A 17,987-nucleotide genomic window follows, 5' to 3' on the forward strand; every position below is an offset into this window, starting at 1 on the left:
TTGTAATTTGAACGAACCTTCGAACTTTCAGGCACCCTATGGCTAGCAATTTGTTGGGGGCGTCTATGATCGTAATTTTATCTTCTCGATAACCACTTTCCAGTCTTAACGTTATCTCTGGACATATTTGCTGAATTCTACGTTTGCCTTACAAAGAGAAACCGTTTAAAAATAATTTAGGTGTAACTGTGCTATCTTTGATCCTTGTGTAATTTTCGTTTTTAGTTCGATGTGTTTCCTGAAATATGCTGCGAGTTACGAATTTGTATATGAAGGATCAGTCTGACAGCTAAGGTGAATCAATTCTGACTCGTATTGTGTCTTTGTTACATGAGACGACTCATCGATTATTTATACTGTCGGCATTAGATTGAAAGACCGAGTTCACACTGCTTCGTTGTATAACAGCTACTTGCTTTGCTCACTCGTTCTCGTTGATTCTAATTTGCAAGGTGTCACGAATTTGTTCTTTTGTCTGTCTGTTCATTTCATATGCTTTTTATGATATTGTAGCAAATCCCCGCGACTGTCACGAACGTGAGGGTGTTAAAAGTAAGAAAACAGAACTAGAATTAAAGGTGACAACTGGAAGTGAGGGAGATTAAAATATACGCCACTCCATTTATCACAATTAATGTCTTAATACGTATGAATGAATCCACGAGTCACTGCATATTGTATACTCATTTATATTAAAATGGATCGTCTCATATATTTCTAATTCCGTTTCAATGCTTATGTATTATTTATCTACATATGTGTTAACTGACCATTCAACTGATATGTTTGTACTTATTAACGAGGAATTCTTGTATCTAGTAATTCTGAAAGAATTTCTTCAAATCGAAATCCCTAAAAATATCTCTAGCTATGGATATAGTAATCCTGGTAACCCAATATTGATTTTGTGCAGAAATTATAACAGGGAAGGTCCAAGAAGGATGACTTACATCTTCTGCATATAAATCGGACAAGGTGTGTCATTCGGTTCAACGCTTGAAGTTGAAATATGATCTGACGAAAAGAAATAGAATTCCAGTCTATGTATCTAAACTCTAAACTTCGCTAATATCTTCAACGATTAGCAAATAGTGATTACACTAAAAAGCACTGAAGAAACGGTAGTCTGAAGTAGTCCTTGTCGTATAAACCCCCAGGGATTAGGATTCGGTTACCAGTCTGAAGTACAGTGAAAACAGAAGGGAAAAGACAGATAAAAGACAAGTAAAACTACAAGTATTTCGCAAAATGATGAGGGAAGTGGATTCTAGAAACAACGTATTCTTCAGTGGAGAGCCACTTTGCTCGTAGCTCTCATTAAGCTTCATATACAAAGCAGTCTTTTCATTGTAACGAGAAAAGGAGTACAGCACTCTGTTATCAGTCACCTCTTTTTCGCGATGGATTCTTAAAAATGGATGGTTGTCTTTCATTTTACAAATGTAATATGCAAAGTCACCTCTTCCTCGTATTTGAACACATCCACCATTTCATTCGTTCAGTTTCCAATTATTTCTCGAATTTTTAACTACTTCGAAACAGCAGCTTGATTTTGGCCCGACTATAAATTCAGCATTTTACAATCCCGAATATAAAAAAGCAACATAATTCATAGCCATCGAACGGACAAAGGCAATAAGTCTTTTCTAAAATCTAGAATAGAATTACTCCTCTGAAGCAACGAATGCGACAGAAATGCGTTCCAGATAGAGACGATAAAATGCAACTTCCTTGGGTGACGATAAAATTTTATGGTACTCAGACACCGGCGCTGAACAAGATTTTATTGCGGTCGGCTACTGGAATTTCCAAAATAGAACTGCAAGCGTTAAACATTATTCCCAGGCTTAGATAAAATTTATGTTCTAGATAAAATTAAAAAAAAAAACAAAAAAAACAAATTTTATCTTATTCTCATTCATGATTTGAATATTAAAATTTCTAATTAATATTAGAAAATATTATTTTACTTGTATTTCAACATAATACAAAATATCTACACACTTATTTGGAACACTTTCCAATTTACTTTTACATCACCCATTATCTGAACGAAATGTTAATTATAATTTTTAGTGAAAATATTTCAAACGCATTTGATATCCATTTTGATCATAAAAAAGCTTCCATTTTTGTGTGGTAGTTAACATTATCTGATCTTTTATGTTTTTACCAGCGAAAAAAAATCGTGATTGCACTCAAATGACAAATATGTGGAAAATTAATGTTCACTGACCTGCATTATTTGACTTTCGAATTTTTTCATCTGTAATAATCGTAGAAACGCGGGAAATTTATTCTCTCATTGTTGAATCGAATCTTTTCTTGAGGAAACGATACAATGGAATATTTCTCAGATTTTCGCTGTATAAGACGTTGTTTCTCTCGATCCGCTTGAATTAATAAATGGAAAAAGTCTTACATTTGGCCTACTTCTGCTACGATTTACCGTTCTCTCACGACTCTTGCGTAAGTTTCTTGAAGTAACTGCACCCCAGTTCCGCTGTTCTTTTGTTGCCAAATCCTTTCATTAGTCCTTTGCCATTGCTAATGGTCATTTTCATTCCACGCGACTCATTTTCAGGAAAATACAACCAACGAACAGCGTACTTAAAAATTACGTAGAAATAATAACCACCCGTTCGGGTTTAATTATATTTAATTAATTGCTCTTATTCATTTTTTGTCTCCTCTATATCTCCATAAATTCCATTAGCACGAAGTTTAACAGACGCTAATTCTTCTATAGCATGTACTTTTGATAATATTAGAGAATATTAAAGTAACACATTGTTATAGAAATATTATATTAATATTAACACGACATTATATAATGTTTATGATGTTTAATTTTGATAGAAATTTAAAAACTAATATAAAATAATTATTAGATACATGAAGTGCATCTGAATGCAAAAATTGTTTAGACTTTTTAGAATTTAATTTCACGAAATTATCATGTTTTATATCCTTCTGATAAATGATGCGTTCCTGTTATGTTTTGTCTTCTCCTTAATTCCATCATAAAAATGTGGTTTATTGGATAGAAATTTTGTACCGTGCAATTCAAAGAACGTATATTCAACATTAAATTTATTCCTGGTCATATACTTCGTGTCCTCCATCCCATTTCTACGTGTTTTCCAATTCCACGAGCATCCTTTTCGTCTCTTCCTTTTTTCTCCTCTCCTTGTTCCTAGAAATAACGCGAGACGTTGAAATGCTGTTGCTCGAAACATAATGATTCCGCTTTTACCTATATACGCTCTCGTGTATAGAGCACTCCGATTGTCCAGAGAAATTGCACATTCGACCGTCGAAACCAACAACGAACGGAATAGACTTCAGTGCAGCGTCTAACGCCTCGCCCACTAGAATTGTACCGTTTATCATTTTGCCACTGGCTTCTACGCAGTTATGCTGGGTGCTCGTAAATTATCCTCGTAAAATTTACATTTTACACCTCGTGGTTGCTCAGTCACATTTATTAAGATTGATAGTGACTTATAATAGTCTGTCCAGCTGATTTGTTTACCTTTTTCACTAGTCTTCAAACTTTCCCTTCTAATAGCCCACTTTTAAAAGTCTATCATACAGTTTGGGATAACCAAGTCTTGTCAATAGAATTTGATATCATTTTTGTTTCGGTAATTTTGAAGGATTTTGTGATATTTTTTAAAGTACTCCATGTACAGGCTTCGATGACAGGTGTCAGAAATTCAAGGGGCGATTCACGTTAACATAAAACGAAAATCAAAGATCACAAAAATGTGTTTGAGGTTTCAGCTTAAGGTTATTGATTACTGAGAAAACGTCTACAATTCGTGAGCGTGAAATGTGTCTGACTTGTGACTTATACTACTGCCGATGTGAACTAGCCACGTCAGCCACGTCAACCACATCAGATACAGCGAAGTCAGTAGAATAAGTCTCAAGTCAGATTAAACCAGACGTTTCTCGGGAATTGTAGGCGATTTCTCAATAATTAATAACTTTAACACGAAGCCTTAAACGCAATTTTGTCGTTCTTGGTTTTCATCCTATTTCGATATATAAAATCACTCCTTAAACCTTCTGAGACCTGTTGTCGAACACTCTGTGCAAACAAACTTAATCTTTTCCTGTTCCCTATTATTGGACAAGATAAACTTGAAAGTGGGGGATCCTATTTGGCGTAGCTTAGAGAGGGAGGAGCGACCCTGCTCAGCCGAGTTTACTTTGGCTACAGTAACAGTTCATTGACGGTGGTTTGATCTCACCTGCTTCACCGAAATTGTTATTGGAGATGTCGATACTGAGGGCTTCAAATTTGATGCAACCAGAATTTAATACCTCGACGAGTGACAGACCTCCGTCGGCTGTTATTCCGCAACCACTTACATTAAGTACTTTCAAGCTGTCGCTTCGAATCAGGTCTAAAGTAGAAATAGACGTTTTATCGAACTTGGAGTACGAAACGAAAGATCAGTATTGTTAGGAGTCTATAATAATGTTTCTACATAGCAGTAAATATTCTGCAGCTCTTATCTTATATTTCCTTGTGATACTCTGCACACTTACAAGCACATATATGACTAAATCCAGTGTCCAATAGAGGGTTCAGTCTCAAATCCAAATGCTTCAGGATTGATTCCTCTTTTTTCAACAATCCATAAACTATACCAGCCACTCCCCTAGGGCCTATGTCATTGTTCGTCAAGTACAAGCTCTTCAAATTTTTATGCAAGGAAAGAAACTCCCCCACAGCGTGAGCACCCTCATCAGCTAGCTTACAGTGTGAGAAATCCACCTCCTCTATCTGACTTTCAATATAACATGTAACAGGTAGTTATTGAGTAAATGTTCCAGGTATAAAGATACGTAGAAGTAAAAATTAATGATAATAGTAACCATAAGAAAAATTCAAAGTTTCATAACATTATTTATCGATTTTTAGGAAATATATTCTTGTACCAACATTGTCGTTTTCCACCATCCCCTGAAGGAGACCAGCAGCGCGGGGTTGGTCCAAGTTGCTTCTGGTCAGAACAAATCTCTTCAATTTCGGGCACCCTTTAACCCCTCGCCCAAGGGCCAAGCAATCTTCCACGGAGAACCTTTTCCATGTAAATCAGACTTTAAGAACGTCCCACGAGAATTTTAACGAAAACGAAAAGTGCCGTTTCGGGGGTCGGAAGAACTCACTGGAAGTCTCGCCACTCGAAGCCGTCGTTCATGTAAATCAGCCCAAAATAAATCTGAATCTCGACCAAGTTGGGAAACTGAGGCAGAATAATGTTCATAGGTATGTGATGGACGACGTCCTCTTCCGCCACGCAGGGATCCTCTTCCTCAAACAATGACCTCTGCTTCCTATGGAATTTGGGGTAACGCTAAAATTGGATCGAACGATTCTGTTTTCTTCAAGGATCTCTCACTTGGTGGGTAGAAGCGAACGAAGCCTTATCGTGTGCACGTAATTTCGCACGAGTCCTATTATATTCTCGCAGTCCTCCCTCTGAGTCTCGAAGTAGGTTGGCTCCAAATTCTCCAAATATTCGCTGATATGTCCCTCGCAGTACCTTTGTCGCCAAGAATGTCCGTGATCAGCTGGATTGTTGCTCGACCACCTACAGCAGTCGCAATTTCTACAGATCGTGGAATTCGAGGCCACTCCTTAATATTAGCGATTCAGGAGGAAACTGTATTTTATGGAAATTCGATAGTTCAGTGTTGGGGAGAATGTTCCTTGAAAGGTGGCCAAAAATGATTCCCAACCCACCAAGGATTTAATGAAATATCTCGTAAATAATATCAAGTCGCTGGATGCGACTGATGAATAATTCAATTGAAAATATTGCCATTGGTTTGGCTTCCCTGAGTTGGTTCAGAATGCTTCGCATTCTGAGGCCACTCCAATCTTGAAGAATAAAATTCTAAAAGATGGCCTGGCTTGGATCTTCCAAAAGCTAGTATATCTATATGTGTTATATATCAACTAACTATAGATGATAGTAGTAGTTAGCGATTACGTATGTACAATTTATGGTTGACGATAAAATTTTACGTAAACCATTTTTATCTTACCGATATGATATGTTTTTTATAGACAAAAAGTTAAGGTAGGAATAAGAAAATATGACAGGATCTTTCTTTTATGTATTTGTTTATATAATTGCAGAAGATTTTTACTTTAACTTTACTTACCTGTTTTTGGAGCAACGTTCCCAATAATACTCATCATCAATTTTCTTGATGGTCAATTCCAATGGCAGATCGGTCGGTAGAATTTCAATCAAATCAGCTCTGTCCTCGCAAGTCGGTAATTCCTCGATTATAGGGTTGATTTTCCATACTGAGGCTATGACACGAATGGCGAGTGTTCTCAAAGTTGGAACCCTCACCTCATCCCAGGAGGTGTCTTCCACTCGAATTGTTCTCTCACGCTCAATTATCAAGTGAGCTGTTTCGTGAGAACATCTTGACAAAAAATTTTGATTTGCAATCAGCCATTACCTCAAACTATTTTATCCATTTTTTATTATTACTATTTGTATAATTCTAACTCTCTAATCATTTTTTTAAATGAGTAATCACGAAGAAGAATCAAACTTGTGGATATCAAGGTTATCACAAATATTTGATAATATAGAGAACAAGTATTACTAGGTATAGTTTTTATTTATCATTTGAGAAATTAATTGTATATTTCATTTCGGCAATAATATTATATTATTGTGTATCAAGTAATAGAGTAATAATAGTAATTAAGTAATAGATATTGTATTAATAGATCCTCTTTTAGTTTGCAAATATTTTAACTACAGAATTATAATTGCAAAATAAAAGTTGTAAATTTAAAGGGGACTTCTTATTTTTGCAACGCCCGTAAAAGACCCTACGGTGAATTTGTAAACGAGTAGTCCGAACGTAAAAAGGCATTACCTGTAAGCCTCAAAGGCGTTCCTTGGTATGGTGTGCGGAATCCTCATTTTCAGGCATTCCTTTGCTCATCACGTTCACAAATATACAAACACCAACGTTCCTCCTATCTCCACTATTCGAGATTCGTCGAATTTTTTACCATTTTATGTACCTCTTGAGGCTATGCTCTGTTAAACATAATCGAGATCAAATGTTACTATCTTCACTGGGTTAATTAATAAACGCTGTCACTAGTAATATTTTCTAGTTGGTTAACATTTTTTAATAAACATGAATTTACGCTAACAGTAAGAATGATTCTGGATATTAAACGTAGAAAGTGTGCATTTAATGGAATTTCAAATTATGAGCGTATCAATATAATCGGAACAAAATCAAACGGCCACTCAGTGCTTCTGAAGAATTCTAAAATATTTCTAAATCCCGTAATTACTTTCAGGAGTGTCCGGAGGGCGTAGTGCACGAGGACTCATTCAAGGACATCTACGCGAAATTCTTCCCCCATGGCAGTGAGTTCCAATTAAATAAGAGAGCACGGTTTTTGCGTAATTAGTTAACGGCGACTCCTACGAATTCCAGACTCCAGCCTCTACGCCCATTACGTGTTCAAGGCCTTTGATGTTAACTGCAACGGAGCCATCAGCTTCAGGGTAATTTCTTTTCTCGTTACACGCCCACACACGTACACGCAAACGCCCCCGAAATATCCATACGTTAGATCGGCTCTATCACGTTTATAGCGCCATTACACGTTATGTAAGATGCAATCTTCGCAGGATCTCCTGGTTACCCTATCGACCTTGCTACGTGGAAGTATCTACGAGAAGCTACGATGGACTTTCAAGCTCTACGACATAAACGGCGATGGATGCATCACCAGGGGTGAGCTGGGGGAAGTGGTCACAGCTGTGCACGAGCTTATGGGCAGGCGGCACCACGCCGAGGAAGAGAGGAAAGCGAGGGAACAGTTGGACAGGGTATTCAAGAAGCTCGACCTGAACCAAGATGGCGTGATAACCATCGAGGAATTCATCGAGAGCTGCTTAAAGGTATCGCGTCTTATTCTACTCACGACTTTAATCCTTTAACGCCCACGTCCATGCTGACGTGGTTGTCTGGGAGGAGTTCATTTATGCATACAGAGCGTCCCCGAAATTGCGGTAGAGTAATACCCTGGCTTATGTTCTCTCCATTTGTGACGTTACTAGAATATTTAACAAGTTCTGCTGATAAAATGTTATGTAATTTTTGTTGCGTCCCTAGATACGTATTTAAATGCGAAATTACTAATTTTGTTAATTTTACCAAATATTCTATTACTTTATTGCTCGTATGACCATCCACTTATTTGTAAAAATGAAATATATTTGAAGCTTCATATACAGGGCGTACCAAGACTGATAATTCTACATGAAAAAATAAGTCACAAAATATAGATTAACATTTTTTTGTATCGTACTTCATTTTCGAGAAAATTGACTGAATTTTAACTGAGGACAAGAAAACTGAAGTATAGTCCTGGACATTCGAGGGGAAAACTGGGAAAAGAGAATATCTCTAGCTTCCAGTAGAGAAAGTCAATGATCAGACCATCGTTCGTTTACCTTGCGTACCCTTCATACTCAATTTCCTTGAAAATAAAGAACTATATCATTAAATTTTATTGTACTGATTAAACAAATTATAGCATAGAAAAATTTTGGGCAAAAATTGGTCCATCAAATTTTGCCATTTTTAACATGACAAACATGCTCTCAGACTCAAGGGGTTGCAGTGATAGGAATGCATTAATTTTAAAAACGAGATACAGTATCTTAAAGTAAAGATTTCAGGTCTGAATTTAAAAGAAGAATCACGATTAAATGACAATTTTTCGCGGAGATGGCATCAGTCAAAGTTGGCAAATTTTTGCCCAAAATTTGTCTGTGCCACAATTTTGTTGAACAGCGTCTATGGAAACAAGATTTCATCGTACTTTTTCCAGGACGACGTGATCACACGATCGCTGGCGATGTTCGATTGCGCACTTTGATCTCCGGAGAAGGAAGAGCCGCCGGCAGTGACCACCACGACGCCGCCAACACCGCTCTCCACCACGACGACCTTCTCGCAATCCCAGTCGCCGTCGCCACCGCCACCGTCCTACTCTCTGCTGCCACCGATTCCACCGCCTTTGCCTTCACAACCGCCTCCAGGTTACACTGTTCAGGACCAGGAACTCTACATGCTTTTGGCGGCTCACTGGTGGAATCAACCGGAGGCTCCGCTCTTTTGCTGAGGCAAGTGGCTTCGCTAAATTTCTTTCACCTCTTTTCAATGTCTGCTATGTTTTCCAAGATATAGGTATATGAAAATAGAGAACATATTAACCTTTAAGAAGTGGTTTCACTTTGAGGAACCAAAAAGTAGTGAACACGAAAATTGAGGTCCTCTACAAACTAAGGAAGTCTTAAGAGGATCAGAATTTTTGGGGTACCGAAGTATTCTCATTGGTCGAAAAAGTCAAGTACTGTTAGAGATGGAGTACTCGCAATGGACAGTGGAATATTTACGACGTTTAGTTGACTTTAGTGCATAAATTAATGTAATTACTTATGTTCGTAGGACGCATTTTTTAAAACATTCTTTATCATTGTTTCATCTACTTAATGTTCTGTATTTCACGAACTTCTTAGCGTAAAGAGATCAGAAGCATTTTGTTCCTATTTTGCAGGATGCGATAAACGTGATTCCTGACAAGAATGAATTTCAACTTCCGAGGGGAAAGCGGAACTAGCACAATAAGGAAAAATCGAATACGTCAAAATCTTGCGGGTTCAAGAATTCAATTATAAATATGTTCGTCACGACGGACAAATGAGTCGGAGGTATTTCTTCTTGCAGAAGAACTCTATTTACGTTACGTAAGTGAACCAATCGAGATGTCCAGGACATAATAAGGACGAAGCAATTCTGAAGGAGAAGAGTAATAACGATTTGTCAATTGCGAGATCAACGGTTCGCGTCGATCGCCGAGACGTTAATCAACTTATCACAGAAAAAAAGACTTTAGAAGATTACAAAAGTACCACTAAGAATTAGGAAGAAAGTAAGTCGATTCGAAGGGCCCGATGAAAATGAGCATTCAAGGTAAGCGATTTTTGTTATCATCGAGCTCTTTGAGTCCGTTTCAACGCGAGAAACGTCGAACATTGAGGTGGATGTTTAATATTCTATCCGTGTTTCATAATGTCGCCGAAAAAATTGTTGAAGAAAGGATACAATACGAGAGGATTCGATACGAACGAGCATTTGATCTTATTAGTTGACTTCCGTGCCAAATTGTCCCAAAAGATTGTTCTGTTCGTAGGCCAAGCGACAATAGTTTGCGTGCGATAAGAAAATTAAATAAAAATTTCGTTTAAGGGAATTAAGGTATTGAACTGAAGCGATAAATAATGTACAGGGTGTTCCTAAGTTCGTGGCATGCTGCATAATTGAAACGATTTCCTCTTCTTCCGAGGATTTCAGCTGATCCTCTTCATCCCCTTAGTTGACCTCAGAGAGAAATATTAGAACGGTGCTTTGGAATAATTTTCCATTTTGATATCTTCAACATTTCACAGTGTCAGAATCATTTTTTCAATAACTCACAGATTTCTCGACTTTTTATCTGATAGACATCAATCAGATTCTACACTTTCATGTTTGAATCAAAAGACAAATATTTCATATATGACACTATACCAAAGGAAAGAAGAAACAAAAGAAGAGGCGAACCCTTCATTCAAATTCTGTTTTTTTATACACTAATACTATCTATTTATTAGTTTTTTATGCAGATAAACAATATTAGAAAGTGAAGGATACGATTTACATTCTAATATTCTTCACAAGAATGTTTTAATTTTTATTTAACTTATTCCTGATGCAATATTATATTCCTTGTTCCGCCATGAATTTAGGTATACCCTATACGCGATCAAGAAAATGTATCATAATTCTTTTGAACGAAAAATGCTTTATTTCAGCACGCACGCGATCATTTTGCATAGAATACAAAAAGTCTCGCTTTCTTTCCAAGACAATCGCGCGTTATTGCTAGTTTCATTAAATGCAAAGCGTTTCTGTTCGTATTACGAACATAGTATACGAAAACAAGCATAGTTTTGCTCTCAAAGCGATAAAAAGAAAACGTTGTTTTCTGTTTCGTCGACCGTTTCTCCGAAATGTTCGTAGATATATGGTAGGCGTTAAGGGAAATCGTGAATCAATTTTTTAAAAGTCGATTGTTAAAGGTATTATGGTAAAAGTAGACATTAAGCGAACACTCGACTAGTTAAGATTAATCTCGTTGAAGTTTTTCCATTAATTGTTCCACCCGATGGTAATGAAACACCAAGAAGAAGAAATTGCAATAATTAATTCATATATAAAGTTAAGTAAGTACGCGAGACAACCTTTTCGTTGAATTTTATAGTTTGTTGAACGATGACTCGAGTCACTGTAGGTGTAGGCAGCTTGCGTCGATTTTAGGAAAGCTTTAAGGTTTAACAACTTTTTAACTGTCACACGCACGCGCACTTTGTTAACATTTCATATAAAAAATGTTTAAATAAAATGGAGTTTTAGAGTCTCCAGGATTTAAGGTTCACTTTCTCTAAAAAAAAAGAATAAGAATATTAAACGCGAGTAATTGAACCATTAGAACATCCTCTCATCGTTTTTTAAACATTGTTTCGTTCATCCTACAAGGAAAAATCCAATCTACCTTAATTTCTTTGTTTTTATGTAGTGTATATCATCAGTAATAAACATTATTAGTAACATGTACTATTTGTAGACAAAAATTAGGGTAGATTAGGGCACAACAAAGTTGGAACTCTTTTTTCTAATGCAAGAACGGTAGTGTTAGTGAATCAATGGAAATAATTCTCTGCTCTTAATCCAATTACATGAACAGAGAATTAATTCGCACTTGAGAGAATTACTCTAAAATGTGTAAAAATAGGAACTCGAGTAATTACTCTTTCGCGTGGTTAAAAATTGGTAGTGATGTGTCTGGTTTCTACCCCAAACTCTTCGAGAAACAAACGAATTCGAATCGTTAATCTAGAATGGTAAGAATACATTAACTATTATTTTCCACTTCATGGTACTGTCACTGATACACCGTTACTCGACGAACTCCATTGTCATCGTACTTTAGTAGAGATCGAAGACGCGAATGGGTTGCTAGGCGCGTCCCTATAGTGACTATTGACAGCTAACCACCTCGAGTTCGCATTTCGAATCGAATTCTTCAGCTCTCGATGCATTAGCACATTAATTGAGTTCTATACAGATCGTGCATCGCAGCAAAGGATCTGATATTCTTTCGTTTTCTGTTGTCTTAAAAACTTAGACAATTTTTTACTCAAATTTCCATATTATATACTAATAAGAGTAATCGATCAAACGAATGTTATCTAGGGTGAAAGAAGGGTGGAAAACGCACGCGTCGTTTATACATATACAAAATTCACGATTTCTAAAACTAAAAGCTTTCTAGTGGAACTTCATCTCAACGTGTGCACATGCCCTTGCACTTTCACCTCGTATCTCTTCCTCCATTGCACGTTCGCAACGCTGCACAAAATCGGCGATGGGATTGATATTTACTTACACTTTAATAATGTTTATAATAAACTCGACTTCTCAATTTTTCGACAATTATATAACAATATCGAAGTTGGGATGATTGATACCAAATACTTGATCGTTCAAGCGCCTTCGATATGTCTTCGGGAAGCACCCTTGCAACGTCCCCAACAATTTCTTACAATTATTTCATAACAACCCCGAAAGAGCCTTGATATCGCCTTAATAAAACCTTGAGCTGACCTTGAAGTGTTCTCGAAACGACACCATCAGACGTTCCACAAAATCGATGCTTTTGTAGAAGTACCGAAACCCCCACGTTTAAATCAATTCGGTACCAAAGAACGTATTGATTTAGCCCTTTTAGTATCAACCTCCTAACCACAAATGTAATGAAAATTGCCAAGCCAATATTTATCGAGTTTTCATACATCAAGAAAAAATTCTGTACTCGCCACAGATGTTATTGGTGAACAAAATTTTTTCCACGCGTCGAGAAATCCTTTCAGAGTACATCAGCCAAAAGGAGTTGTATTTCTTTCACACGCTTAACAATAAAAAAAGTTATAAGTTTGAAGAGTTTTAAAATAGGTATGTACTGATAGATCAGACTGGCAATTTTGGCACTGTGTCCTGTTGCTGATCGATTGGTACCTTGGCACTAAAAGGGTTAATATAGATTCTATATCGCTCCCATCGCCAATTACGATGTTATAAGCAACAGAAAGGTTGAAAGTAATGTTACAATCACGGATCTGTTAACCCATTGTTCCTAAACCGTATGAAACCGTAAATGTAAGAGCGCGAGTATATGATGAATGAACGTGTTTGTTAAGTTTCTAAAACCATCATAACGGCTGAGAACCAACAAATTTTTGCGTTCGGTCGTTAAGTCAGTTGAAACAAGATCGCACGATGCGCTACTCTATAGCAGTGTTGTCCTAGTTTCACATACTCACAAGTAAATTGTATAGGGTAAGCCCAATTACTGTGCCCTCTTTTTATTTTCATATATAATAAAATGTAGCACTATCAAACTAAAGTGTTCATGTTTTTTAAATAAAATCAAATATTTTTAGTTTGAAACTGCTATAACTTATTATACATATGTGGGAATAAAAGAAAGGACACAGTAATTGGTATCTTTACCCTAGTTGGGCTAGAAATATAGCATGATCGAGACATGAACATGCTTGAGGCAGTAGACAAACGAAGTGGCAGGAATATTGGAAGATGAGGGCTTCAGTTTCTTGCAGGACCACGATTTGTTGTTATTGTCTGTTTATATTAGGTGGCACTTCTACACGGGACCTCAATTTATCATGCTGTATTTCTGGGCAAACTGTACTTTTACTATATTGTTTCCTCTAGTCACAAAGTATCTATGATGTCAAGGTACGACATTGTAGAGGACAAAGCAGCATGAAGGGCCCCAGCCATGGACAGCACTGCTCTATAACCGAAAACAGAGAACACCGTAAAGGCAAATTTACACTTTTTCACTTTGGATGTAAATTCAAATGCACATCCAAGATGTAAATTCTAAATTCGCCTTAACGTAACAGTCTGATTAAACAAATTAACGAGCTTTCGAAAACCTTCTGGTCGCTCGAAGATTCTCGGATCCGCGAAACAGAAGCGCCTTTCTTCTCTGAAAGAATGCAGACGAAGAAGAAAGGGACGAAGATCGGTCGAAAAGCGTTGACCTTCCCGAACACCTGTATTCGATCTAACGTTTAACGATTTTTATATATGTTTTCTAAGAAACGAACAAAAAAGCGAACTGTTACGAGGAGAAACAACGAACATTACTATGTAAACTTTTTCTACGACGATCGAACGAAGGAGCTGGAATAACGATCCTCGACCGGAGCAAATTTGGAATTTACAATCGTTTTGGTCGGTTTCACGATAACAGAGAACCCGTTGCGTATCAGTTGTATCGGTGCTTCAACTAGCCAACTAATTTCTCACGGACAAATCTTGAAAGAATTGAAAAATTTATATTTTCGTAGGCGAACCATTCGATGCGGCTTGTTCCTCGGTAACAATGTAATTTAGAATACATATCGTGCTTGTTGGTCGTTCGAAGTCCAGGCAGCCGTTGGAATTCAAGATTTTCAAGTTAAAGGCGTCGATGTTCCCAATGTCTGAGAATTAAATATGTTGCGCGTATTTCAGTGGAGAGCGTAGATTACAGTCAACGCGGGAAATATTGGCGAGTCAAGATTATCAGGATCAACTCCTATTTTGTGGTTCCTCCCACGTCAGTCGGGGAGAGCACTCCCAGCCAATGACGAGAGTAATCTTGAGCGGCCGAAATTTTCTGCTTTGAGTTCGGTATATATACAGTCGAGGGCGATCGTAGATGTATGTCGAAGAGGAACCTAGTCAATTGATGAACGTTAGAGATAATATAGATTGTAATTAACTCATTGAACGGTAGATCTAACTCGTTGAACTCCTTTAAACAAAAACTTTTTGGCTGTATCGATGCTTTGTTATTTTAAAGTACAGGAGAACGTAAGGTCTTTAATTGCCTGCAAAGACTTGTTGCTCAAAACCTACACTGACGACAAGTAAATGGCTTGTGCCAGAAGTTGCGTTAGCTTAGCAAGTTCTTCTTTAGCAACAGATGATACACATATAGAAGTCTACTCAATTCAGAAAGAAGACTATTGTGTCGATGCAAATTTTGGTCCAAATTATTGCCTTTGACTGAGTTGATTTTTGCTTAATAAATTTTTGTAATCAATTGAAGATTTTATGCTCGTCCTGTATATTTTTATTGTTCGTACTATCGAGATTTCTTTTATTCTTCGGTTATTACAAGTTCCATAATATATCGACTGATTTCTGTGTGTGACTTATTTCTTGGATCTTTTTTATGTAATTATTGTTAAGCGAATGATACATCAATTTGATTCATCTGTTTCGTATTAACATTGAGTCAGTTGTAAATTTCTAGGCTATTCGCAACGAAGAAATCTCGCTTGTGTTACAGCGTCAAAATATCAAAATAATTAGACGATAACGTACATTTAGCGTGTTATATCTCATTGGACGATGTGCACGAGTAACGAATCAAAATTTGTTACGATAGTCACGTAGCGATTACCAAAGATTAACGGTTAGTTCAGTAGTGATACAATACAATTGTTAAGCTTACAGACACTTTTTTATGACGGAACATTAACGATTAGAAGGTAAATAATTCGTCATTGATCGATCGATAGAATCATCCTGTTATCCTATAAGATATATACTGTGTATCATGAAAGTATTCGAAAAGTTGCAAGCAAAAAATATGAACGCTTTGAAATTATTTAATTTATTTAACATAACTTGTTCTACTTTCATCAAATATCGTTAAGACTAATATAGCGTTACAAATGAAATTTCAAACAAGAATTAATTATAATCTTAAGGCTTGAGTATTTAAAGTCTCTAGAAGTGACGAATTTGCTATTTTATTTTTCTTCTCCTTTTTCGTCATTAAATTCCTCACAAAGGTACTGTTTATAATTTATCGCTTTTATTACCAGCGCCAAAAATTTGTGTCTCATAGTGTGAATATAAAAATTGTCGATTGCAATTAATCGAATGCTTTCGCGATTCACTTCTTGTAGGCTCCGCAAAGTACGTAAATTAATTCTCGTACTGCCAATTTTCTTCGATTTTTCAACATTGGTTGAGCATAGACCCGCGAAAATCTGGATTATCCAGTGTCCGATGGGACGAAAGGGACTTTCTTGAGCACAGAACAAGTATCGGTTAGTAGATCACCGAAATCATCCTCTGCCCAGGCCTTCCTCTAGTACTCGTAGCATCCATACTCGCGACTGTTGCTCTTTAGATCCACGGATAAGCACTTTGACACAGATTCAATTCGCGAACAGCGTTCGCTCAGCGAGAATTGTATTATCTTTAGGCCGGAATGATCCTCGCCATACGACTTGTATCTCGCGACAAGCTGAACTGTAAATTCAGGACGAATAAAGAAGGAATGTCGTTATTGTTAGAGCCCCGATGTGATTTTTTCACCTAAGCAGAAATTGTTTCATGAAATTTTCAAACATCTACTATTTTTATTCTTACTATTTCTCTCTTTATTTTCTATAGCAAGTTCTCATCACTTCGTTGTTTTTACTTGTCTTATTTCTTTTCAATATGCAATGTTTTCAATATGAATTTCTTTGACAAAGTTGACAAAACTTTTCAAGTGCATTATAGCGTTCAACATTTTTTTTATAATAAAAGATAAGCAGTTTTAATTTTTTCCATCAATGAAAAACGAATGCAGAATGAAAACGAACCTTTTGGTTAAAAGGGAAGCTGTAGGACACTCTGTGTACATATCATTGACATACTGATAATTTTTTAAATATTTATAACACACATTGTAGTTATAAATATTTTTTCAATAAAAAAATGATAGGAAAAAGATAACATATATAATATACATACATGTATTATTAGTCATTTCTAAATTTAAATTTAACAATGCTAATTTTACATTTATATAATTTTCTATTTGCGATAAATTGTTATTAATGTTCGTTCAAATATTCTATTCATTTGATATGTTCCCTCCAAAATTTTCGAATTTTGAATAATGGTCAACGAACGTAACCTTGACCTCCTAGCGGTTGTTGTGGAAACATTGGAAACAGTTTGAATCGCTTTGAACTGACAATTAAAATATTAGGAATATGTGACGTGTGAGTTACGAAAAAATGCGAATTAAATAAGGCTGCTTCAGCAATCTATAATTTTTCTATTCTCAAGTTGTAACTTAATTCATCCGCAAAACTGTCTCACTCAGGAGAGTACGTATTCCATCAACTGCCTCTTTCCTATAAAATATAACCTCTTTCGATGTCACAACAGAAATATTTTGTTTCACTTTGACTTTGCAGGAAGGAACGTAACCGAGCCAGCATGCCTGAGCCTGTACATCATCAAGTAAATGCTGCTCGTAAAACGTTCCAAACGCTCTATCAAATTTCCAAATTGCTAAATACGAACTTAGACCCAACCACTTTAAGTATATGCATTAGGTTATGTGAGAATGGAGTAAATCCATATGCACTTGCAACTTTAGTGAAGGAACTGCAAAGGGAAGCAAAAGCTATGAACACTGCCACTCAGCTAGAGTCTCCAAGTAAATCAAGTCTAAATAAATAAGTTTTGCATTACGGTCAGATACATAAAAGTATCCGTTAAAATGTTGTTACATTTACCCTTTGGGTATGATTACAAATATTAATTTAGCAAGAAAGACCAGTAATACTGTTAATAATTTCTTCCATTATTATTCCACTGCTATGTTATCACAATAATGAATAAAAGCAAGTTTTGAATGTAATTCTTTATTTATATCTTTTCTTAGAAAAAGAATGAAAAAATCGAATAGAAAAAAATCTTATCAAAAATGGTTTCAT

General features: G+C 36.3%; 3 protein-coding genes across 5 annotated transcripts in view; 2 read left to right on the forward strand and 1 right to left on the reverse strand.

The window, feature by feature from the left end:
- Nucleotides 1–16,566, forward strand: part of LOC143177607 (A-type potassium channel modulatory protein KCNIP1) — a 30,088-nt gene extending 13,522 nt beyond the window's left edge. For all 3 annotated transcript variants that reach the window (XM_076375649.1, XM_076375650.1, XM_076375651.1), the window contains 5 exons: nt 7,364–7,433; nt 7,504–7,574; nt 7,701–7,973; nt 8,909–9,203; nt 9,638–16,566. In XM_076375649.1, coding sequence (XP_076231764.1) covers nt 7,364–7,433; nt 7,504–7,574; nt 7,701–7,973; nt 8,909–8,956 — 462 coding nt within the window. In that variant the 3' untranslated portion in view covers nt 8,957–9,203; nt 9,638–16,566. The remainder of the gene's footprint in view (nt 1–7,363; nt 7,434–7,503; nt 7,575–7,700; nt 7,974–8,908; nt 9,204–9,637) is intronic.
- On the reverse strand, nt 2,984–6,971 carry LOC143177104 (dynein regulatory complex subunit 5). The gene is made up of 9 exons (XM_076374890.1): nt 6,925–6,971; nt 6,187–6,459; nt 5,418–5,609; nt 5,185–5,352; nt 4,958–5,096; nt 4,561–4,798; nt 4,260–4,415; nt 3,257–3,371; nt 2,984–3,196 (listed from the first exon to the last, which is right to left on the reverse strand). Exons 1-9 carry the CDS (start codon nt 6,969–6,971, stop codon nt 3,133–3,135), a joined length of 1,392 nt encoding a protein of 463 aa, XP_076231005.1. The 3' UTR covers nt 2,984–3,132.
- A 544-nt stretch (nt 16,567–17,110) lies between the features above and the next one.
- LOC143177608 (mitotic-spindle organizing protein 1) lies at nt 17,111–17,911 on the forward strand. The gene is made up of 2 exons (XM_076375653.1): nt 17,111–17,372; nt 17,463–17,911. Exon 2 carries the CDS (start codon nt 17,485–17,487, stop codon nt 17,728–17,730), a length of 246 nt encoding a protein of 81 aa, XP_076231768.1. The 5' UTR covers nt 17,111–17,372; nt 17,463–17,484; the 3' UTR covers nt 17,731–17,911.
- Nucleotides 17,912–17,987: the final 76 nt, after the last annotated feature.

This window comes from Calliopsis andreniformis, chromosome 3, assembly GCF_051401765.1.
Source record: "Calliopsis andreniformis isolate RMS-2024a chromosome 3, iyCalAndr_principal, whole genome shotgun sequence".
Taxonomy (NCBI): Eukaryota; Metazoa; Arthropoda; class Insecta; order Hymenoptera; family Andrenidae; genus Calliopsis; species Calliopsis andreniformis.

Excerpts from the sequence above, each read along its gene's own strand:
- LOC143177104 (XM_076374890.1), bottom strand. The coding sequence starts at position 6,971 with ATGAGGATTCCGCACACCATACCAAGGAACGCCTTTGAGGCTTACAG. Across the intron at positions 5,353-5,417 it reads CGTTCGCTTCTACCCACCAA|GAAGCAGAGGTCATTGTTTG; the intron begins GTGAGAGATCCT and ends CAAATTCCATAG. Across the intron at positions 4,416-4,560 it reads ATTTAGTCATATATGTGCTT|ACCTGATTCGAAGCGACAGC; the intron begins GTAAGTGTGCAG and ends TTTCTACTTTAG.
- LOC143177608 (XM_076375653.1), top strand. The coding sequence starts at position 17,485 with ATGCCTGAGCCTGTACATCATCAAGTAAATGCTGCTCGTAAAACGTTC.